At 44.2% G+C, this 15854-nt stretch overlaps 1 protein-coding gene across 3 annotated transcripts in view; it reads left to right on the top strand.

Moving 5' to 3' along the window:
• The first annotated feature begins 3002 nt into the window (after positions 1–3002).
• LOC123992976 (unconventional myosin-Ic-like) overlaps positions 3003–15854 on the top strand; it is a 99800-nt gene continuing 86948 nt past the window's right edge. Inside the window, exon 1 of one of the 3 annotated variants that reach the window (XM_046294675.1) lies at positions 3003–3481. In XM_046294675.1, the coding sequence (XP_046150631.1) occupies positions 3389–3481 (93 nt within the window). In that variant the 5' untranslated portion in view covers positions 3003–3388. Of the gene's footprint in view, positions 3482–6952; positions 7422–15854 lie in introns of those variants that run through there. The other 2 variants (XM_046294677.1, XM_046294678.1) reach the window with 2 other exon arrangements.

The raw sequence follows: 15854 nt of genomic DNA, 5'->3' as shown, positions 1-15854 counted from the left end.
CGGGCTATTCAGTGCTGGCAACATTTATGCATTGGGCCGAAAGGGAACACTGTTCTTTCATAGAATCATTACCTGCGGAACTAAAATATGCCTTTTCATAAAGTTTCTTTCGTTTTTTTTTATTTAAATTAATTTTCTCAGCATTCATACTTCAGTCCTTTTCATTAGAACCACTGTTTTTTCTTCTGTGTGTAATGTGCCGCTTACCTAGTGTGTATGGAGACTAGTCACCTAGCTACTAACTGCTTGGCTTAGGCCTATAGTTGCTTGTAGTCTTCTTGAGATATTTATTGGTGGGTTCTGGTCTCAACTGGTGGGGTGTGATTTCCTTCTAACTTCAGTGGAGGCTTCAGATGTGTGTTCACAATAGATTTACCATGACATCATCATTAATTGGGGCGGGCAGGGAAGCCTAGTGGTTAGAGCGTTGGACTAGTAACCGGAAGATTGCAAGTTCAAACCCCCGATCTGTCGTTCTGCCCCTGAACAGGCAGTTAACCCACTGTTCATAGGCCTTATTGAAAATAAGAATTTGTTCTTAACTGATTTGCCTCGTTAAATAAAGGTTAAAAAAAGCTGTGTTTTATCTGAAACCACAAGAGGGCAGCAATTGCTAGAGCTAGATAAAACATTTTTTTTAAAGATTCGCTCAAATCGGCTCAAAGTTTTTATGGCAAATATAACCTACTGTAGGAGAAATGTAAGACAGATTTTTTTTTAAGAGTTCCAAAATACTGTGTAGTTTAATTAAAATTCATATTTTATTCATCTTTTGGACAAGTACAATCAGAACATTTCTGGGGAAATAAGAGTGAAGTCTGCGCTGTAGTGTGAGGACAGTTCTTTGGGCTGGTGCTTGAGTGGTAGCCTTTTCGGCGTCCCGTGCTTTCCTGTGGAAACGGCGCTGCTGAATCCTGCGTTGTCGGAGGTTGATAACTGCTTTTGAGCAGACTGAAGGGACAAACGGCATGGACATATTAGGGATTTCCTTTTTTTAGGGTTAAAAGTAGAAGTGGCTATTTCCAGTCAAGGATAGCACTAGCCTATCCCAGTTTGTTAACTTCAGTACACAGTATGTTCTTGAACCTCTGCCCCACCACTCCCTGCCCTTTCTCGTTGCCATGGCCACGTGCCCTTTACTCAGAGATTGTCCCATAACTCTCTCTCTCTCACACAAACAGGATGCAATTCCCTCTCTACTTCCTTACAGACTTCTCTGTCAGTGACAAGTTGTGTCCGCGCCTAGTTCAGGAACACAGGCCCCTTGTGTAGTTCTCCCACTGTGCCTGGCTCACCTTGACACACACTACCGTAACACCAGCTGTAGGTTCTGACACACACACACACACACCTCATATCACCCTTCCAGTGTGAGTGGATAGGACATGAAAGACAGTTTAGACCAGCATAGAGAGTGAGAGAGAGACAGAGAGACAGAGACAGAGAGATGGGCCTCCTTCACATTGTGTGTTAAGGGATGGACAGCATTGAGAGAGAAAAAAGGAGGAAGTGTGTTCGGCCAAAGGACCTTGAACCTGTCTTCTGTTAATTAATAACCATCTTCTGGATTGTTTAATTGGAAACATATAATATCTGATCGGTGATCAGCATAAACAACAAACTATACCCTTGAAAAACATCTCCCAAAAGTACACTATTAACGATCACCCTTTAAACAAACTACAACGTATATGAAGGCTTTAGAGGGCATTCATGGTTAACTTCTGTAACAGTTCTTGTTCTTCCCAGTATGTTTCAGGGACGTCTGTGTGTGTTCTCTCTCTCTCTCTCTCTCTCTCTCTCTCTCTCTCTCTCTCTCGTCCACATCAGTCTGCTAGGCTGATCCCGGCCTGAGGACTTGCTGCGTCAACGCCACTGTTTCCTGTTGATGCCCAGCAATCAGGAATACCTTGAGCGCGGGTCAAAGGATGTGTGTCCCTGTCACTTCCCCTCTCAGCAGCCCCCCAGACACTATAGGAAGGCACACACCAACGGCCCACGACCACCACATGTACAAATAGCTGTGCTCTCACACACATAGCTGCATGTTCACAAGGCCATACACAAGGCTGAAATGAACAAACACATCTAGGGAACACTGTGGTTGAGGATAAGGAGGAACAGTAACGTAGAAGTTACAGAAGAGACTGCCCACTAGAGCGCAACCACGTTCTCCAAAACACTACTCACCACAACCACAATCAGTTTCTATACTTATTCGCAGTCGCCCTCGCCACAAATCGCACCACTGACTGACCATATTGATGACCCAAAACATACAGTAATATAGAGCCATTATTCCTTCCCCAACCATACACCCAAAACCATGCTGTAACTTCAGACTCAGCAAAACACAATCTATCGTTGATGTTCCATCCATATCAGTGTTGATAATTCATATTTTGTGGTGGCATGGCTGAGTTCCCAAGATGCCTGGTGGTCCAGGGAGGGCAGCTTTTAAAGGGTGTGATTCTGAGAGGATGCTGGTCGAGGGAACAAACAGGAACCTTGGGAGGGGTCACAAGGCACTGAGGGCAGTCAGTGTCACAGCAAAGGGGTCATCAATCTGTGTGTGTGTTTTTACACCATTCTGTCACCGCAGACAGTGATATGGTCACAATGTCGCTGCTTCCAGCCTCTCTCTGATACCCCCTGGCCTACTCTCCTCTGCCCGTCTTCATTAATTAGTGCCCCCCTTGGGGAGAGGAAACCGAAGACACTAGAAACACAAGTCCCTTTTTTATTTTTGGAGAGGTGGGGGAGGCATGTGGTGTGTACGCGTGCCTCCCAGTTGTATATCCAGGGGAAATGTGGGGAAGCAGAGTGGGTTCCTCCGGTGTTTACCCTGTGAATGTTGAGAACGTCCGAGACAGGATGCATGGGTCCAGGAGGAAACCCTGATACCCGGGCTAACCCAGAGTGCACTGCGCCACAGCGATCTGGTGTGCATGGACATCAATTATACTGCTGGGCCGGCTGTGGAAAGAGAGCCTGACACTAACTATCTACACATATCCTTTGCCTGCTCCGGGACAATTCGCACTAGAGCACTCTGAACAGAAGCAGGAAACATCCTTGTGCTTTGACTGTCTTGGCCTCGTTAGATAACTGAGAAAAGAAGCACACATGTAAATGACTGTGTGCTGCCAGTAAAATATCTGTTTTTCTACTTTAGTTTTCCTTTCCTTCTTTCTAATTGACAGTGTAACAGAAAGTGCCCCGTTCCTCTCGCAGACGTTAAAGGGGAGGAATTTGTACAAACGTGAGAGGGGTGAAGTCATTGCCACGCCGTCAGAAGGACAGAGTAAGTGTGCGGAGGACAGAGAGAGACAGAGAGAAAGGGATTGAGAAAGAGAGAAGGAAAGAGAGAGAGAGAGAGAGAGAGACCATGATGGAGCTGAGGATCCAGTTGATCCCTACAGGTGAGATCATCCTGTCCCCTGGGAAGAATGGAGAGAGCTACTGCCACAGCTGCACCAAGGTGAGTCCATCCATTCAACCTGATCACTCCTCATACACTTGAAATAACTAGCTATCCTTGAGTAGGGTTTGCCTAGCCTGGTCCTAAGATCTGTTCGTGCTGTCTTGTTAACGTTGCTAACCTTGGCGAGACAGCACGAACATGTCTGGGACCAGGCTAGGATCTGCCTGTGTGGAAGTAGAGCTGATTATCATTTTAGAGGTTCACTGTGCACGGGGAAAAAGTTGTTTACCTTGGCCGCTCAGTTTTTTTTCGTTTGACCACCGGAGGTTGGTGGCACCTTTATTGGGGAGGACAGGCCCGTGGTAATGGCTGGAGCGAAATAGGTGGAATGGTATCAAATAAATCCAACACATGGTTTGATGCCATTCCATTGGCTCCGTTCCAGCCATTATTATGAGCCGTCCTCCCCTCAGCAGCCTCCGGGCGGCGCGACAATGTACGGTAAATTTGTTTGTGCCAAATAGTTGGCTTGACAGAGTGCAATCAATATCATCCTCATTCGATTTTTCCACTCAGTGCTAGGCCATTGATGTTGATTATACATACATGGTTCAGCAGAGCGCCAAGCGGAAAAAAAGTTACATGTGGCTTATTAATGTGCTGGCCACTTTCAGTGTGTGAAGAGGCGTGAAAAGTTCATCCAATGTAAATGCAGATTCAGAAAAGTATACAAGACAAAAATGAACGGGTTGAGGCACTGTCTTCATTTCAAGATAGAGGGCGTAATTTGAGTAAACTAATTATAAACCATAAGAAAATCCAAACCAACTGAGTGGTTGATTGCCACTTCAATAATGATACTAACATAACGTATGATCAATTTAAAGGGTTACGTGTGTCTCTATGGAATGGGGAGAGCAATATTCTCTACCAAAACATTTTTTTCCCCCCATCTCTGTTGCACAAGTTCTGTGGTGAATGTGAGAGTGGGTGGGACTGGTTCTCCAGTTCACACAACCTAAGGAATGCAGGGTGTGGGGCATTAAATCAGACAGCATATGGTGAAATAACAGGCTCTGCCACAGAAAGCAGTGCAGCTTAATGGAATGTTGAACACAAAGCAAATTCGACCCAACTTGGATCTTAAGAAAGATTTTGTATTCAATAATGTACAACCAGTGAGACGCTGTTAACTTTCTACGTTTAGTTTGAGCCTTATGTTAATTCAGCCAGCAGGAATGGCTAAACGACGGGAACGGTACATGGAATGTAGGTGAGGAAAAGATGGAGACATTCCGGAACAGCACATGCATTTCCCATACATCCCAACATTCCAACCACGGTCACATCACCCTCTCGCGTGCCTCTGATTTTGGGTGTGTGTGTGAGATTGAACATGTGGACTTGTGAACTGAAGGCACGTGTAGTGTGCGAGTTAATAAGTAGGCATAGGCACTATTTTCTCATTCCTTATCGAGAAAGGAACAATGCCATCTTCCAGTTTCACACAGATTCTGTGGCGAGAGACAGAGACACTCCCTGGAGTACAGTCTGTCTTACCATTGAACAGGGCCTTGTCAACAGGATACAACCTTTCCTCCCAGCATAGTTAAAGCAGAGTGAGGAGAGATAGCACAGTTGGGTGGTGTGTTTTTTAAGAGAGAGTGTGCATGTGTGTGTGTCAGAGAGAGAGAGTGTGGGTGGTGGTGGTGGGGTGTATGTGTGTGTGAGAGAGAGAGACATATTTCCCTCAGATTACACAGACCCATGAAGATTTTGAAAACAAATCCAATTTTGATAAACTCCCGTATCTATTGGGTGAAATAGCACAGTGTGCCAACACAGCAGTAGGATTTGTGACCTTTTACCACAAGAAAAGGGCAACCAGTGAAGAACAAACAACATTGTAAATACAACCTATATTTATGTTTATATATTTTCCTTTTTGTACTTTAACTATTTGCACATCGTTACAACACTGTATATAGACATAATGACATGTTAAATGTCTTTATTATTTTGTTACTTTTTGTGAGTGCAATGTTTACTGTTCATTTTTTATTGTTTATTTCACTTTTGTTTATTATCTATTTCACTTGCTTTGGCAATGTAAACATATGTTTGCCATGCCAAGAAAGCCCACAAATTGAAATTGAATTGAAAAAAAATGAGAGAGAGAGCAGGGAGGTGGGCTATAGAAATGAATCGATCACTATGGCCGCGGTGCTATTGCAGTCTATTATCACATACAGGCAGGCAATTGAACTGCAACGGTCACCTTCACATGGGACGAGGGCGTGTAATATGCACCAATAGAAATGCTGACAATAATAAGGCAATGCTGACAGTGGACTTTTGGTACAGTACGCGCATGTGGCCATACCCTTTTCAAGAACCATGCAACGCATGGCAGTACGCGGACTAGTGTAGTGACAGGTCTCTTGACAGCAGAGGGTAGGAGAACACTCCTACGAAGTCAGCGAAGGGAAAGTGAGTTGAATGCCGTCGGCGGTTTTTCTTTTCTCGTTCAGGTTAATTTTCAACTGCATATTCTCACCAGTACAACAATATTTACAGACACTCAACCCTTGTTGTTCGTAGGGTAGGAGCTATAGGCATACAATCCCAAAGGTACATATTGAATAGTCTAATCAAAGCTAGCAAATAATAATAATATAATAATAATAATATATGCCATTTAGCAGACGCTTTTATCCAAAGCGACTTACAGTCATGTGTGCATACACAGTGTGCTCTCACAGTGCAAAATTAGGTTCACACGTGGCTATCAAATGCAAACGTTGCATATGCTAGTCCCCATATAGCCTATTAAGTGTTACACCCGTTGAAAACAGTTTTAAAAGAAAGTTGTGACAGCATGAGGTAAAACAAACGATATCCCACCTTAAATCTGTGGGATGGGTTTTGAGAACTTCCTGGTATCAATGATACGTTCATAACCAAGTGTGAAGGTGGTATTTACATATACGCCTGGTAAAAATCCACTTGAATTTACCCTCCAACTCAAAATTACAAGTGGGACTCTTCTATTGTCGCAGTCAAGTGCTAGTCGGAACTAGGACACTAGCTAACTAGTTGAACGCGGCACGTGTATAACTATAACCGGAACAATTTCCGAGTTCCAACTAGCATGTGAATGCTTTTTATAAATATATGCAGCAATCTATTCATATGGTATTTCAACGCTATAATTTGTTCACAAACATTTTTTTATTAACAACTAATATAACACAATATACCAAATAACACAAACTTTATACACATTTATAAAAAAAAATACAAAGGTTTCATGGGCATTTGGGATTCGCGTTGCTTTTACAAGCATGATAGCTGTTTTTTTAGTTTATGGTTAATACACATTGTTGATCATTATCCAATCGGCGTTTCTCTACAGTTCAAAGCAGTTGAAGTCATCCAATTTATTTACGACTACACGATTGGTAATTACCACCTTCCCAATTGGTTATGAATGCAGCATAAGCGCTGTTGAGTGTTTGAAAGAGGGAGGGGAAATTACTGACATTTGTTCCACGACTCACCGGGGGACTGAAATACTGAGTGTCTCAGAATAATGTAATCATGTTTTTTTATAGCTTAAAATTACTGTTGTATAATTTAAGTATATTTGCTAAACATCATTATTCTTTAAAAAAAAACATTTAATTAAAATAGATGAATAGTGGTGGATATTCTAGGCGACAAAGGCCGTGGACAGAGTTAGCCTATTGTATTTGAGAGAAGAAACCTTCCCTGTAGAATTACAGCCCCGCAGATTGGAGTTGCTTGTGAGATCAGTAACGAGGAACCGCTAACAGGACTGGTCAACATTGAGACAGTTGAATCTGGGCTTTTCACTATTGCGCTGGTCTAACGAGAGAGAGCAGTTTGCTTGCTGTCTGTTTGGAGCCTACTGGTGACGAGACATCAGGGCGAATAAGTCTACTGTGTCGCATTGACATCGACTCATTGAAGGTAGGTAAGTTATATATTCAGGTACCTTGTTTCTCCCCCGTTTCCGAAACAGGCTGTTAACAAATTTATTTTGTAGCGGGAGGAAGTTTGCGTGCGTCATATTTGTGACAATGTAGCAAGTCGGCGACGAGTCGCACGCTGGGTTGAAGTCAAGTGCTCGTGCCGTACGTGCAAACAAGTCTGTGAAAACAATCACTAACCTTTTAGAGTTTGTCTGATTAACCAAGGTGAATGAATTGAACTGAAGACACCTGTTGTAGCCTAACATTTAAATAGTGATTTAAAACGGTGTTTTAACAGATAGGCCTCCTCCCACACCACTAGGTAGCTTAGTCCAGTTAGGTTGTTAGCCTATTTAGTGACACTTACCTGGTGGCAACTACTACCATACATGTTTTAATTCGTCAATGTATGGGATCCTGAGGCTATAAGGAGTGGCTGTCAGTCAGGGAAGCAATGACATGTATGTATGTAACAATTTGACCACCTGAACAGCTGCCAACCCATGCCCTGACTTGTGTGTGTGTGCTGTGTGTGTGTGTGTGTGTGTGTGTGTGTGTGTGTGTGTGTGTGTGTGTGTGTGTGTGTGTGTCTTCTTGGGTGACCTGGGGTTATGTCAAGCAGACTGTGAGTGTCCAACCCTAACTGGGTATAGGGTTGACATTTGTCATGGCTCTCCACTCGCATCTTGTGGCTGTATGTGTAGATACAGTAATAAAATAGTGTTTTTGTTTATCAATTGTTGAATTAAGCAAAGCACTAAAACCAATCGATGGGATTGTCCAATACGGTTTCCCCACAACAAAACTTATTGGAGATTTTTTTGTTGTCTGTTGTTTACCTGTAACCCAGACATTCCATTCGACTAGCTCAGAGGGATGCTATGATCCCCCTCCAAAACAATAAGTCATCGCAACAAGGATTCCAGTTTTAGCCCACGGCAGAATAATTTGGGGATTGAGCTTTTTCCCGGCTGTCTGCACTCGACAGACAGTTAGGCATCTCCCAGCTCTGTCTCACAAAGCTGAAGAGTGGCATTCACAGAGGCAAATATAACCCACTGCTTGACTCCACCAAGTTGTTTACAGAATATCCTTTTTGCATGTATCGCTTTGCCATTGGGCCATTCTGTTTGTTATTTAAAGCCCTCCCCATCTTTGTCATCTGCTGCTACATGTGACCAGCGTGTGTGTGAACAGAATGGTGGTGACATGGGCTGCTCTGCAGACCTTGTTTTGTTGTGGCCCTCTTGTTATAGAGCCAGCTGTCAATGCTGCATAGCCTTACCCCAGGAGACTTAATAGGATACACCTGCCTCGGCCTCTTCCATCTCTGACAGGAAACTCTCAGGGCTTACTACTCAAACTTGGCCAACATGGGCTGCCTGACTGATTGCTCTAAACCAAGTATGCCCAAACTACCCCCCAAGGGTACGCCAAATAAAAATGTGATTCAGATTTTTAAAAATACATACAGTTGAATTCGGAAGTTTACATCCATTTAAACTCAGTTTTTCATAATTCCTGACATTTAATCCTAGTAAAAGGATTAGGATAACTACTTTATTTGAATGTGAAATGTCAGAATAATAGAGTGATTTAAATTTATTTCAGAAATTTACATACTCAATTAGTATTTGGTAGCATTGCCTTTAAATTGTTTAACTTGGGTCAAATGTTTCAGGTAGCCTTTCACAAGCTGCCCACAATAAGTTGGTTGAATTTTGGCCCATTCCTCCTGACAGAGCTGGTGTAACTGAGTCAGGTGTGTAGGCCTCCTTCCTCGCACATGCTTTTTCAGTTCTGCCCACAAATTTTCTATGGAATTGAGGTCAGGGCTTTGTGATGGCCACTCCAATACCTTGACGTTGTTGTCCTTAAGCCATTTTGCCACAACTTTGGAAGTATGCTTGGGGTCATTGTCCATTTGGAAGACCCATTTGCGACCAAGCATTAACTTCCTGACTGATGTCTTGAGATGTTGCTTCAATATATGCACATCATTTTCCTACCTCATGATGCCATCTATTTTGTGAAGTGCACCAGTCCCTCCTGCAGCAAAGCACCCGCACATGATGCTGCCACCCCCGTGCTTCACGGGTGGAATGGTGTTCTTCGGATTGCAAGCGTCCTCCTTTTCCTCCAGACATAACGATGGTCATTATGGCCACACAGTTCTATTTTAGTTTCATCAGGCCAGAGGACATTTCTCCAAAACGTACGATCTTTGTCCCCATGTGCAATTGCAAACCGTAGTCTGGCTTTTTTTATGGTGGTTTTGGAGCAGTGGCTTCTTCCTTGCTGAGTGGCCTTTCAAGTTATGTCGATTTAGGACTCGTTTTACTGTGGATATAGATACGTTTGTACCCGTTTCCTCCAGCATCTTCACAAGGTCCTTTGCTGTTCTGGGATTGATTTTCACTTTTCGCAGCAAAGTACGTTCATCTCTAGGAGACAGAACATGTCTCCTTCCTAAGCAGTATGACTGCTGTGTGGCCCCAGGGTGTTTATACTTGCGTACTATTGTTTGTACAGATGAATGTGGTACCTTCGGGCATTTGGAAATTGCTCCCAAGGATGAACCAGACTTGTGGAGGTCTCACTTTTTTTTTTTTTTTGGATTGTTGGAAAAGTTACTTGTGTCATGCGCAAAGTAGATGTCCTAACCGACTTACCAAAACTATGGTTTGTTAACAAGAAATTTGTGGAGTGGTTGAAAAACGAGTTTTAATGACTCCAACCTAAGTGTATGTAAACTTCCAACTTCAAATGTGTTTGTGTGTGTGTATACATACATATGTGTCTACACTACCATTCAAAAGTTTGGTGTTATTTAGAAATATCCTTGTTTTTGAAAGAAGCACAGTTTTTGTCCATTAAAATAACATAAAATTGATCAGAAATGCAGTGTAGACATTGTTAATGTTGTAAGTGACTATTTTAGCTCGAAACTGATTATTTAAAAAAATATAAAAAAAACATCTATATTCATCCCGATTCTGGGATGCTGGCCACCTAGGCAGAGTTGCAAAGAAAAAGCTATATCTCAGACTGGCCAATAAAAATAAAAGATTAGGATTGGCAAAATAACAGACACTGGACAGAGGAACTCTGCCTTGGATCCTCTGCCGCCGAAGGGGCAGACAGGGCGGTCTTCTGGTCAGGCTCCGTAGACGGGCACATCGCTCACTGCTCCCGAGTATAATGTCCAGTCTCTTGACAACAAGGTAGACAATTTGAGCAAGGATTGCCTTCCAGAGAGACATCAGAGATTGTAACATTCCCTGTTTCATGGAAACATGGCTCACTCAGGATACGTTATCAGTCTACAGCCACCCGGTTTCTTCACACATGGCGCCGACAGAAACAAACATCTCTCTGGTAAGAAGAAGTGCGGGGGTGTATGCCTTATGATAAACGAGTCGTGGTGTGATCATAACAACATACAAGTCCTTTTGTTCACCTGACCTAGAATTCCTTACAATCAAAAGCCGACCACATTATCTACAGAGAGAATTCACTTAGATTATAATCACAGCTGTGTATATCACCCCCAAGCAGACACCTCAACCTCCCTGAAAGAACTTCATTGGACTCTATGTAAAATGGAAAGCATATATCCTGAGGCTGCATTTATTGTAGCTGGGGATTTTAACTAAGCTAATCTGAAATCAAGGCTCCCTAAAATTTATCAGCATATCGAATGTGCGACCCGGGCTGGCAGTGTTCTGGTTCACTGCTACTCTAACTCCCGCAATGCGTACAAAGCCCTCCTTCGTCCTCCTTTCAGCAAATCTGAACACGACTCCATTTTGTTGCTCCCAGCCTATAGACAGAAAGTAAAACAGGAAATGCCCGTGCTCAGGTCTGTTCAACACTGGTCCAACCAATCGGATTCCAAGCTTCAAGATTGCTTCGATCACGTGGACTGGGATATGTTCCGGATAGCCTCAGACAACAACATTGATGTATACACTGATTTGGTGAGCGAGTTTATTAGCAAGTGCATTGTGACGTTGTACCCACGGTGACTATTCAAATCTTTCCCAACCAGAAAATGTGGATTGATGGCAGCATTTTCACAAAACTGAAAGCTCGAACCACTTCTTTTTAATCATGGCAAGGCGACCGGAAACATGACCGAATACAAACAGTGTAGCTATTTCCTCCGCAAGACAATCAATCAAGCTAAGCGACAGTATAGAGACAATGTAGTCACAATTCAATGGCTCAGACACGAGGTATGTGGCAGGGTCTACAGTCAATCACGGATTACAAAACGAAAACCAGCCCCGTCACGGACACTGACGTCTTGCTCCCAGACAAACTAAACAACTTCTTTGCCTGCTTTGAGGACAATACAGTGCCACTGATACAGCCCGCTACCAAAGCCTGTGGGCTCTCCTTCACAGCGGCCAACGTCAGTAAAACATTTTAAACGTGTTAACCCTCGCAAGGCTGCTGGCCCAGACGGCATCCCTAGCCGCGTCCTCAGATAATGTATGGTCTTGACAACATTCAACCAGGCCTTGTGAATTGGTGGACCTAGGGACCGCTTGCAAAAGTACTGTACATTCTCAGTTGCTGTGGTTTCACAGGCGTGACGTGTCACACGCCCTGACCGTGACTATTTTGAACATGGTCTTGGTGCTCAGAGTTTGAAACCCAAGCGACTGCGAGCGAGGGCATGTCTGGGACAAGCTGCCCTGATAACAGCCACATTGACTTAACTGACACTGACATTAGCTGTTGCTTTTGCAACAGCTAATGGGGATCCTAATAACATACCAAATACTGTGATAGTGAGGCAAAACTGATGTGTTTCACAACCTGGTAGAAGTGGAGGATGATATGGCATCTGGGATCCATAGCCTGCTTGAGCAATAAGTCCCGAGAAGGTGTGGTATATGGTCAATGTACCACAGCTAAGGTATGCTCTTAGGCACCATGCAACGTGGAGTACCGGCACCCATTTCAGTCCAAGTCAAGCATTGGGTAGAGAGGTGTGTGTGTGTGTGTGTGTGTATATAGAGTGAGTCAGTCTGGTAGAATGCGTGTCTGGTAGTGAGTCAATGTAGAGTGCTGCATGTACACCGGCGAGTCATGTATTGAGCTGGTTGTACGATCTGGGGTTTTGTCTCCTAGCTGTGGCTTTTCCACCAGAAATGTCCCGGCCTTCGACTAGAGAGCCCTGCCCTCGTTGCTGCTTCCTATCAGGAGCAAACTACCATCCGACTGGGAAACCCAACTGGCTCAAGCAAACCTGGGTTGTGTTCATTTTAAGGCACACAGTAACAAAACGTTTCAAAAATGATGTGGAACAGAAAATGAAAAATGGGCTTTTGTTATTAATACGGTTTCGGGTAGTACCTTCCTGTTCCGGTCAGTTTTTTTTTTTCCTTTTCGTGCCTAGTGACCTTGACTCGTCGAGGTAGGATGTCTCAGAATTCAAGACCTTCACGGTTGCCTGAAAAGTTAGACAATGTTAAGGTAGGCCAGTAGGTTATCTGACTGCTGTCACTCGTCGTGTTTCCCTGTTTAAGCCCAGGCACTGTGCTGACTGTGCATATTGTAGATGTCAATCCCTGTTTTGCCTCACACACACACGCACACACTGTGACTCACACTGATTAACCTGATGGTGTGAGATATTTGGTTAATCCTCTGTCTCATTCCCCGTGCCCTTCACCGTCAGGACAGACAGACCGGGGTAGAGTGAAGGCCTGTGGGAAAGGGAAAGGGGGTGGGGCTTAGAGATCCTCTTTCCATCACTAATCCTTCACTTTGGTTTTTCTGCTCCATTCAAAGTGAACACAGGAACTGGTATCTGACTTAATAAGCCTATAGCATTCATGATTTGAATTGTGATATAGGTGTTTATAAAGCCTTTATGAATGAACATTTTTGTTCATGCTTAACTTTGACCTCGCTGACTGAAGTACAAATTTAAAAGCATTTTAGTGATGGTTTGTGCGTGCATCCTTGAATCATGATAACCACCACGCCTTCTCTAACAAGTTGGCAACACTTGGATGCAATGCCTTCTATCCCGACTGGAGACTCCTGTAGTTTCATTAACACTTTACTTAATGCGTCCTTGCTATAAGCCTGTATGAGACTTCATAACGGCTCTTCATTAACTTGTCTCGTTGTATTCCAGCCCTCCTGCTCCACTCCGATGAACGAGGTATGTGCTCACACAAAAATGGCCCCTTTCTGTGGTAGATAACCTGTAGCATTATGGACCGATCTCTGTCGTCCTGCACCTCCTGTGACGATACCAGATTCACCTTTTGTTGTTGTTGTCCGTGGCAAAACATGGACACACGATGCAGGCAACTCCTTTGTTTAGTTCTTTTTCTTACCGCGATACTTGTACTGGTATCGTCCCGGCCATACCTCCTTTACCCATTGAATGTGACTTTACCACACCCATACCCTGAGACTGTCTGTCTCTCTGTAAATGGCCCATTCGCTCGCTCTCTGCTGGCACACCCACCTGTTGTGACCCACTGTGTGTGTTGTTGGTTCCCACACACTCTTTGTACCAGCTAGAGCCCTACTTGTTCACCTTCCTGTTGTGTGTATTGTGGTTCTCCCTGAGAAGTTAGCCTGGTTCCAGATAGTTTGTGTTGTCATGTCACGTTTGGCAAGACCGCACAAATGGATCTGGGACCAGGTTAGCATTAAAATTTGTACACAGTGACTGTGTGTATATATAAACTTAGTTCCTTTCAGTGGTTGTCAGTGCTGGGACCTTGGCCAGCAGCACTGTGCCTGCCTGCCAGTCCTGCACGTTAACCTTTACCCAGGTCTACTCCATGACTGCCTGGGACATAAGCTGACAGCAATCCCAACCAGGTGTGTCCTTGTGTTGTCCCAACCCTGTACTGTCAATGACTCAACGTGGTGGAGGAAGGGTAGGAAGGGAGAGTATGTGTCAAAGGGGAACAAAAACTATTTGGGCTGGATGGGAACAGGGCTGCGTTCAGCAGGACACAACATTGTGGAATGTTGCAGATAGCGGTCACAAATAAAGCTGCACCGATTCTATCTGCTACATGTCAACAAAAAAAATAGTAGGAAGTGTCTGTCAGTTAATTCGTTGCTGAATGTCAATGCAATTACAGTAGAGCCTCTGGATTGGCAAACCCATTAGCCAATCAATTCACAATAAGTTAACCACTGATTGGCTCCATTTAAATGTAGGGCTCTGAATTAGACAAGGACGTTGCATAGTTCCTCTGTCAGCAACACAGACCTCCTTTTTAATTTTTTAAAATCTCTTCTCAAACATGTAATTAGACTTGATGTATTGTCTGTTCAAACGAGACTTTCCAAAACCTCCATTCCAGTGTAATATCACACACTCTCAAATAGTTTTTGCTTTTCATTCAGCTGCAACCGATGTGTGGGAGCAGGGCATGATAAGAACTTGGCCCGTATGGGAGGAGAAGTCTGAGCGAGTGAAGGAATGCAAACACTGCCGAGGTGATGGGCTTGATAAGAGGTGGAGTTGACACCTGGCGTCGTTTAGAAGAATCCCTCACCCCAATGACCTATGTGTCTGTCTCTATCCGCACGGAACTCCCATGCAAACACACGAGTCTCAGCTCACTCTATGGGACACGTACGTTCGTACCGCACCCAAGTCTATGTCCAACTATGTGCTTGGATGGAGAGGCTGCTGAGTGCACGGTGCTGTTCCTTTTAGTGCGATTCACCCGCACGCTGCTGCCGATACGACTGCATCTCTCAATAAGCTCCTGTCAGCAGTCATCTGATCCTCTAATAACGCTGTCCCAACTGGTCCCTTGGGAGAGCTGTGAGCTAAGCCCTGTGTGTGTGTGTGGGGGGGGCATCCAGTAATTAGGGGGATGTGATGCGTAGAATGAGAGGGTGGGGGAGGGCGCTCGTCTGTCCTTGTGCCATTGTGTTTAAATGATTACAGTGCTATCTGGTCATTCAAGGGTAGTAATAATACCCAATGACCTGCCACAGACACGTGTGTGTGTGTGTGTGTGTGTGTGTGTGTGTGTGTGTGTGTGTGTGTGTCATTGCCTCAGCTGTTGTCTGTGTATTTTCCATCTAAGCAGCTCTAACCCCTGACTCTGCCCTGGGGGTGGTTAGGAACAAGATTCCTGAGATGTTGCAACGTGAAGTGTGTTTGTCCCCAGACTGTTCAGATCTTCCGATGGGAAAGAGGTCTATGCTTTTACACTGTGCTCTGTTAGGCCCAGTGCCAAACCTCAAGTTTCATCATTCCTAGACTAGACTGCTGAATTTATTGCAACATCAAACCCCGCACAAAACTCCTGTACAGTCTTTATCTAGTGTCGACCAGTGGGTGAACGTGTGTGTGTGTGTGTGTGTGTGTGGTGTCTGTCGTTGCTTTGAACAATATGGCCGCTCTCGTATCGAACCATATTCACAAAGCA

Source organism: Oncorhynchus gorbuscha, linkage group LG13, assembly GCF_021184085.1.
Source record: "Oncorhynchus gorbuscha isolate QuinsamMale2020 ecotype Even-year linkage group LG13, OgorEven_v1.0, whole genome shotgun sequence".
Taxonomy (NCBI): domain Eukaryota; kingdom Metazoa; phylum Chordata; class Actinopteri; order Salmoniformes; family Salmonidae; genus Oncorhynchus; species Oncorhynchus gorbuscha.
Note: the sequence above shows the minus strand (reverse complement) of the source record. Positions and strands in the feature narration are given on the sequence as shown.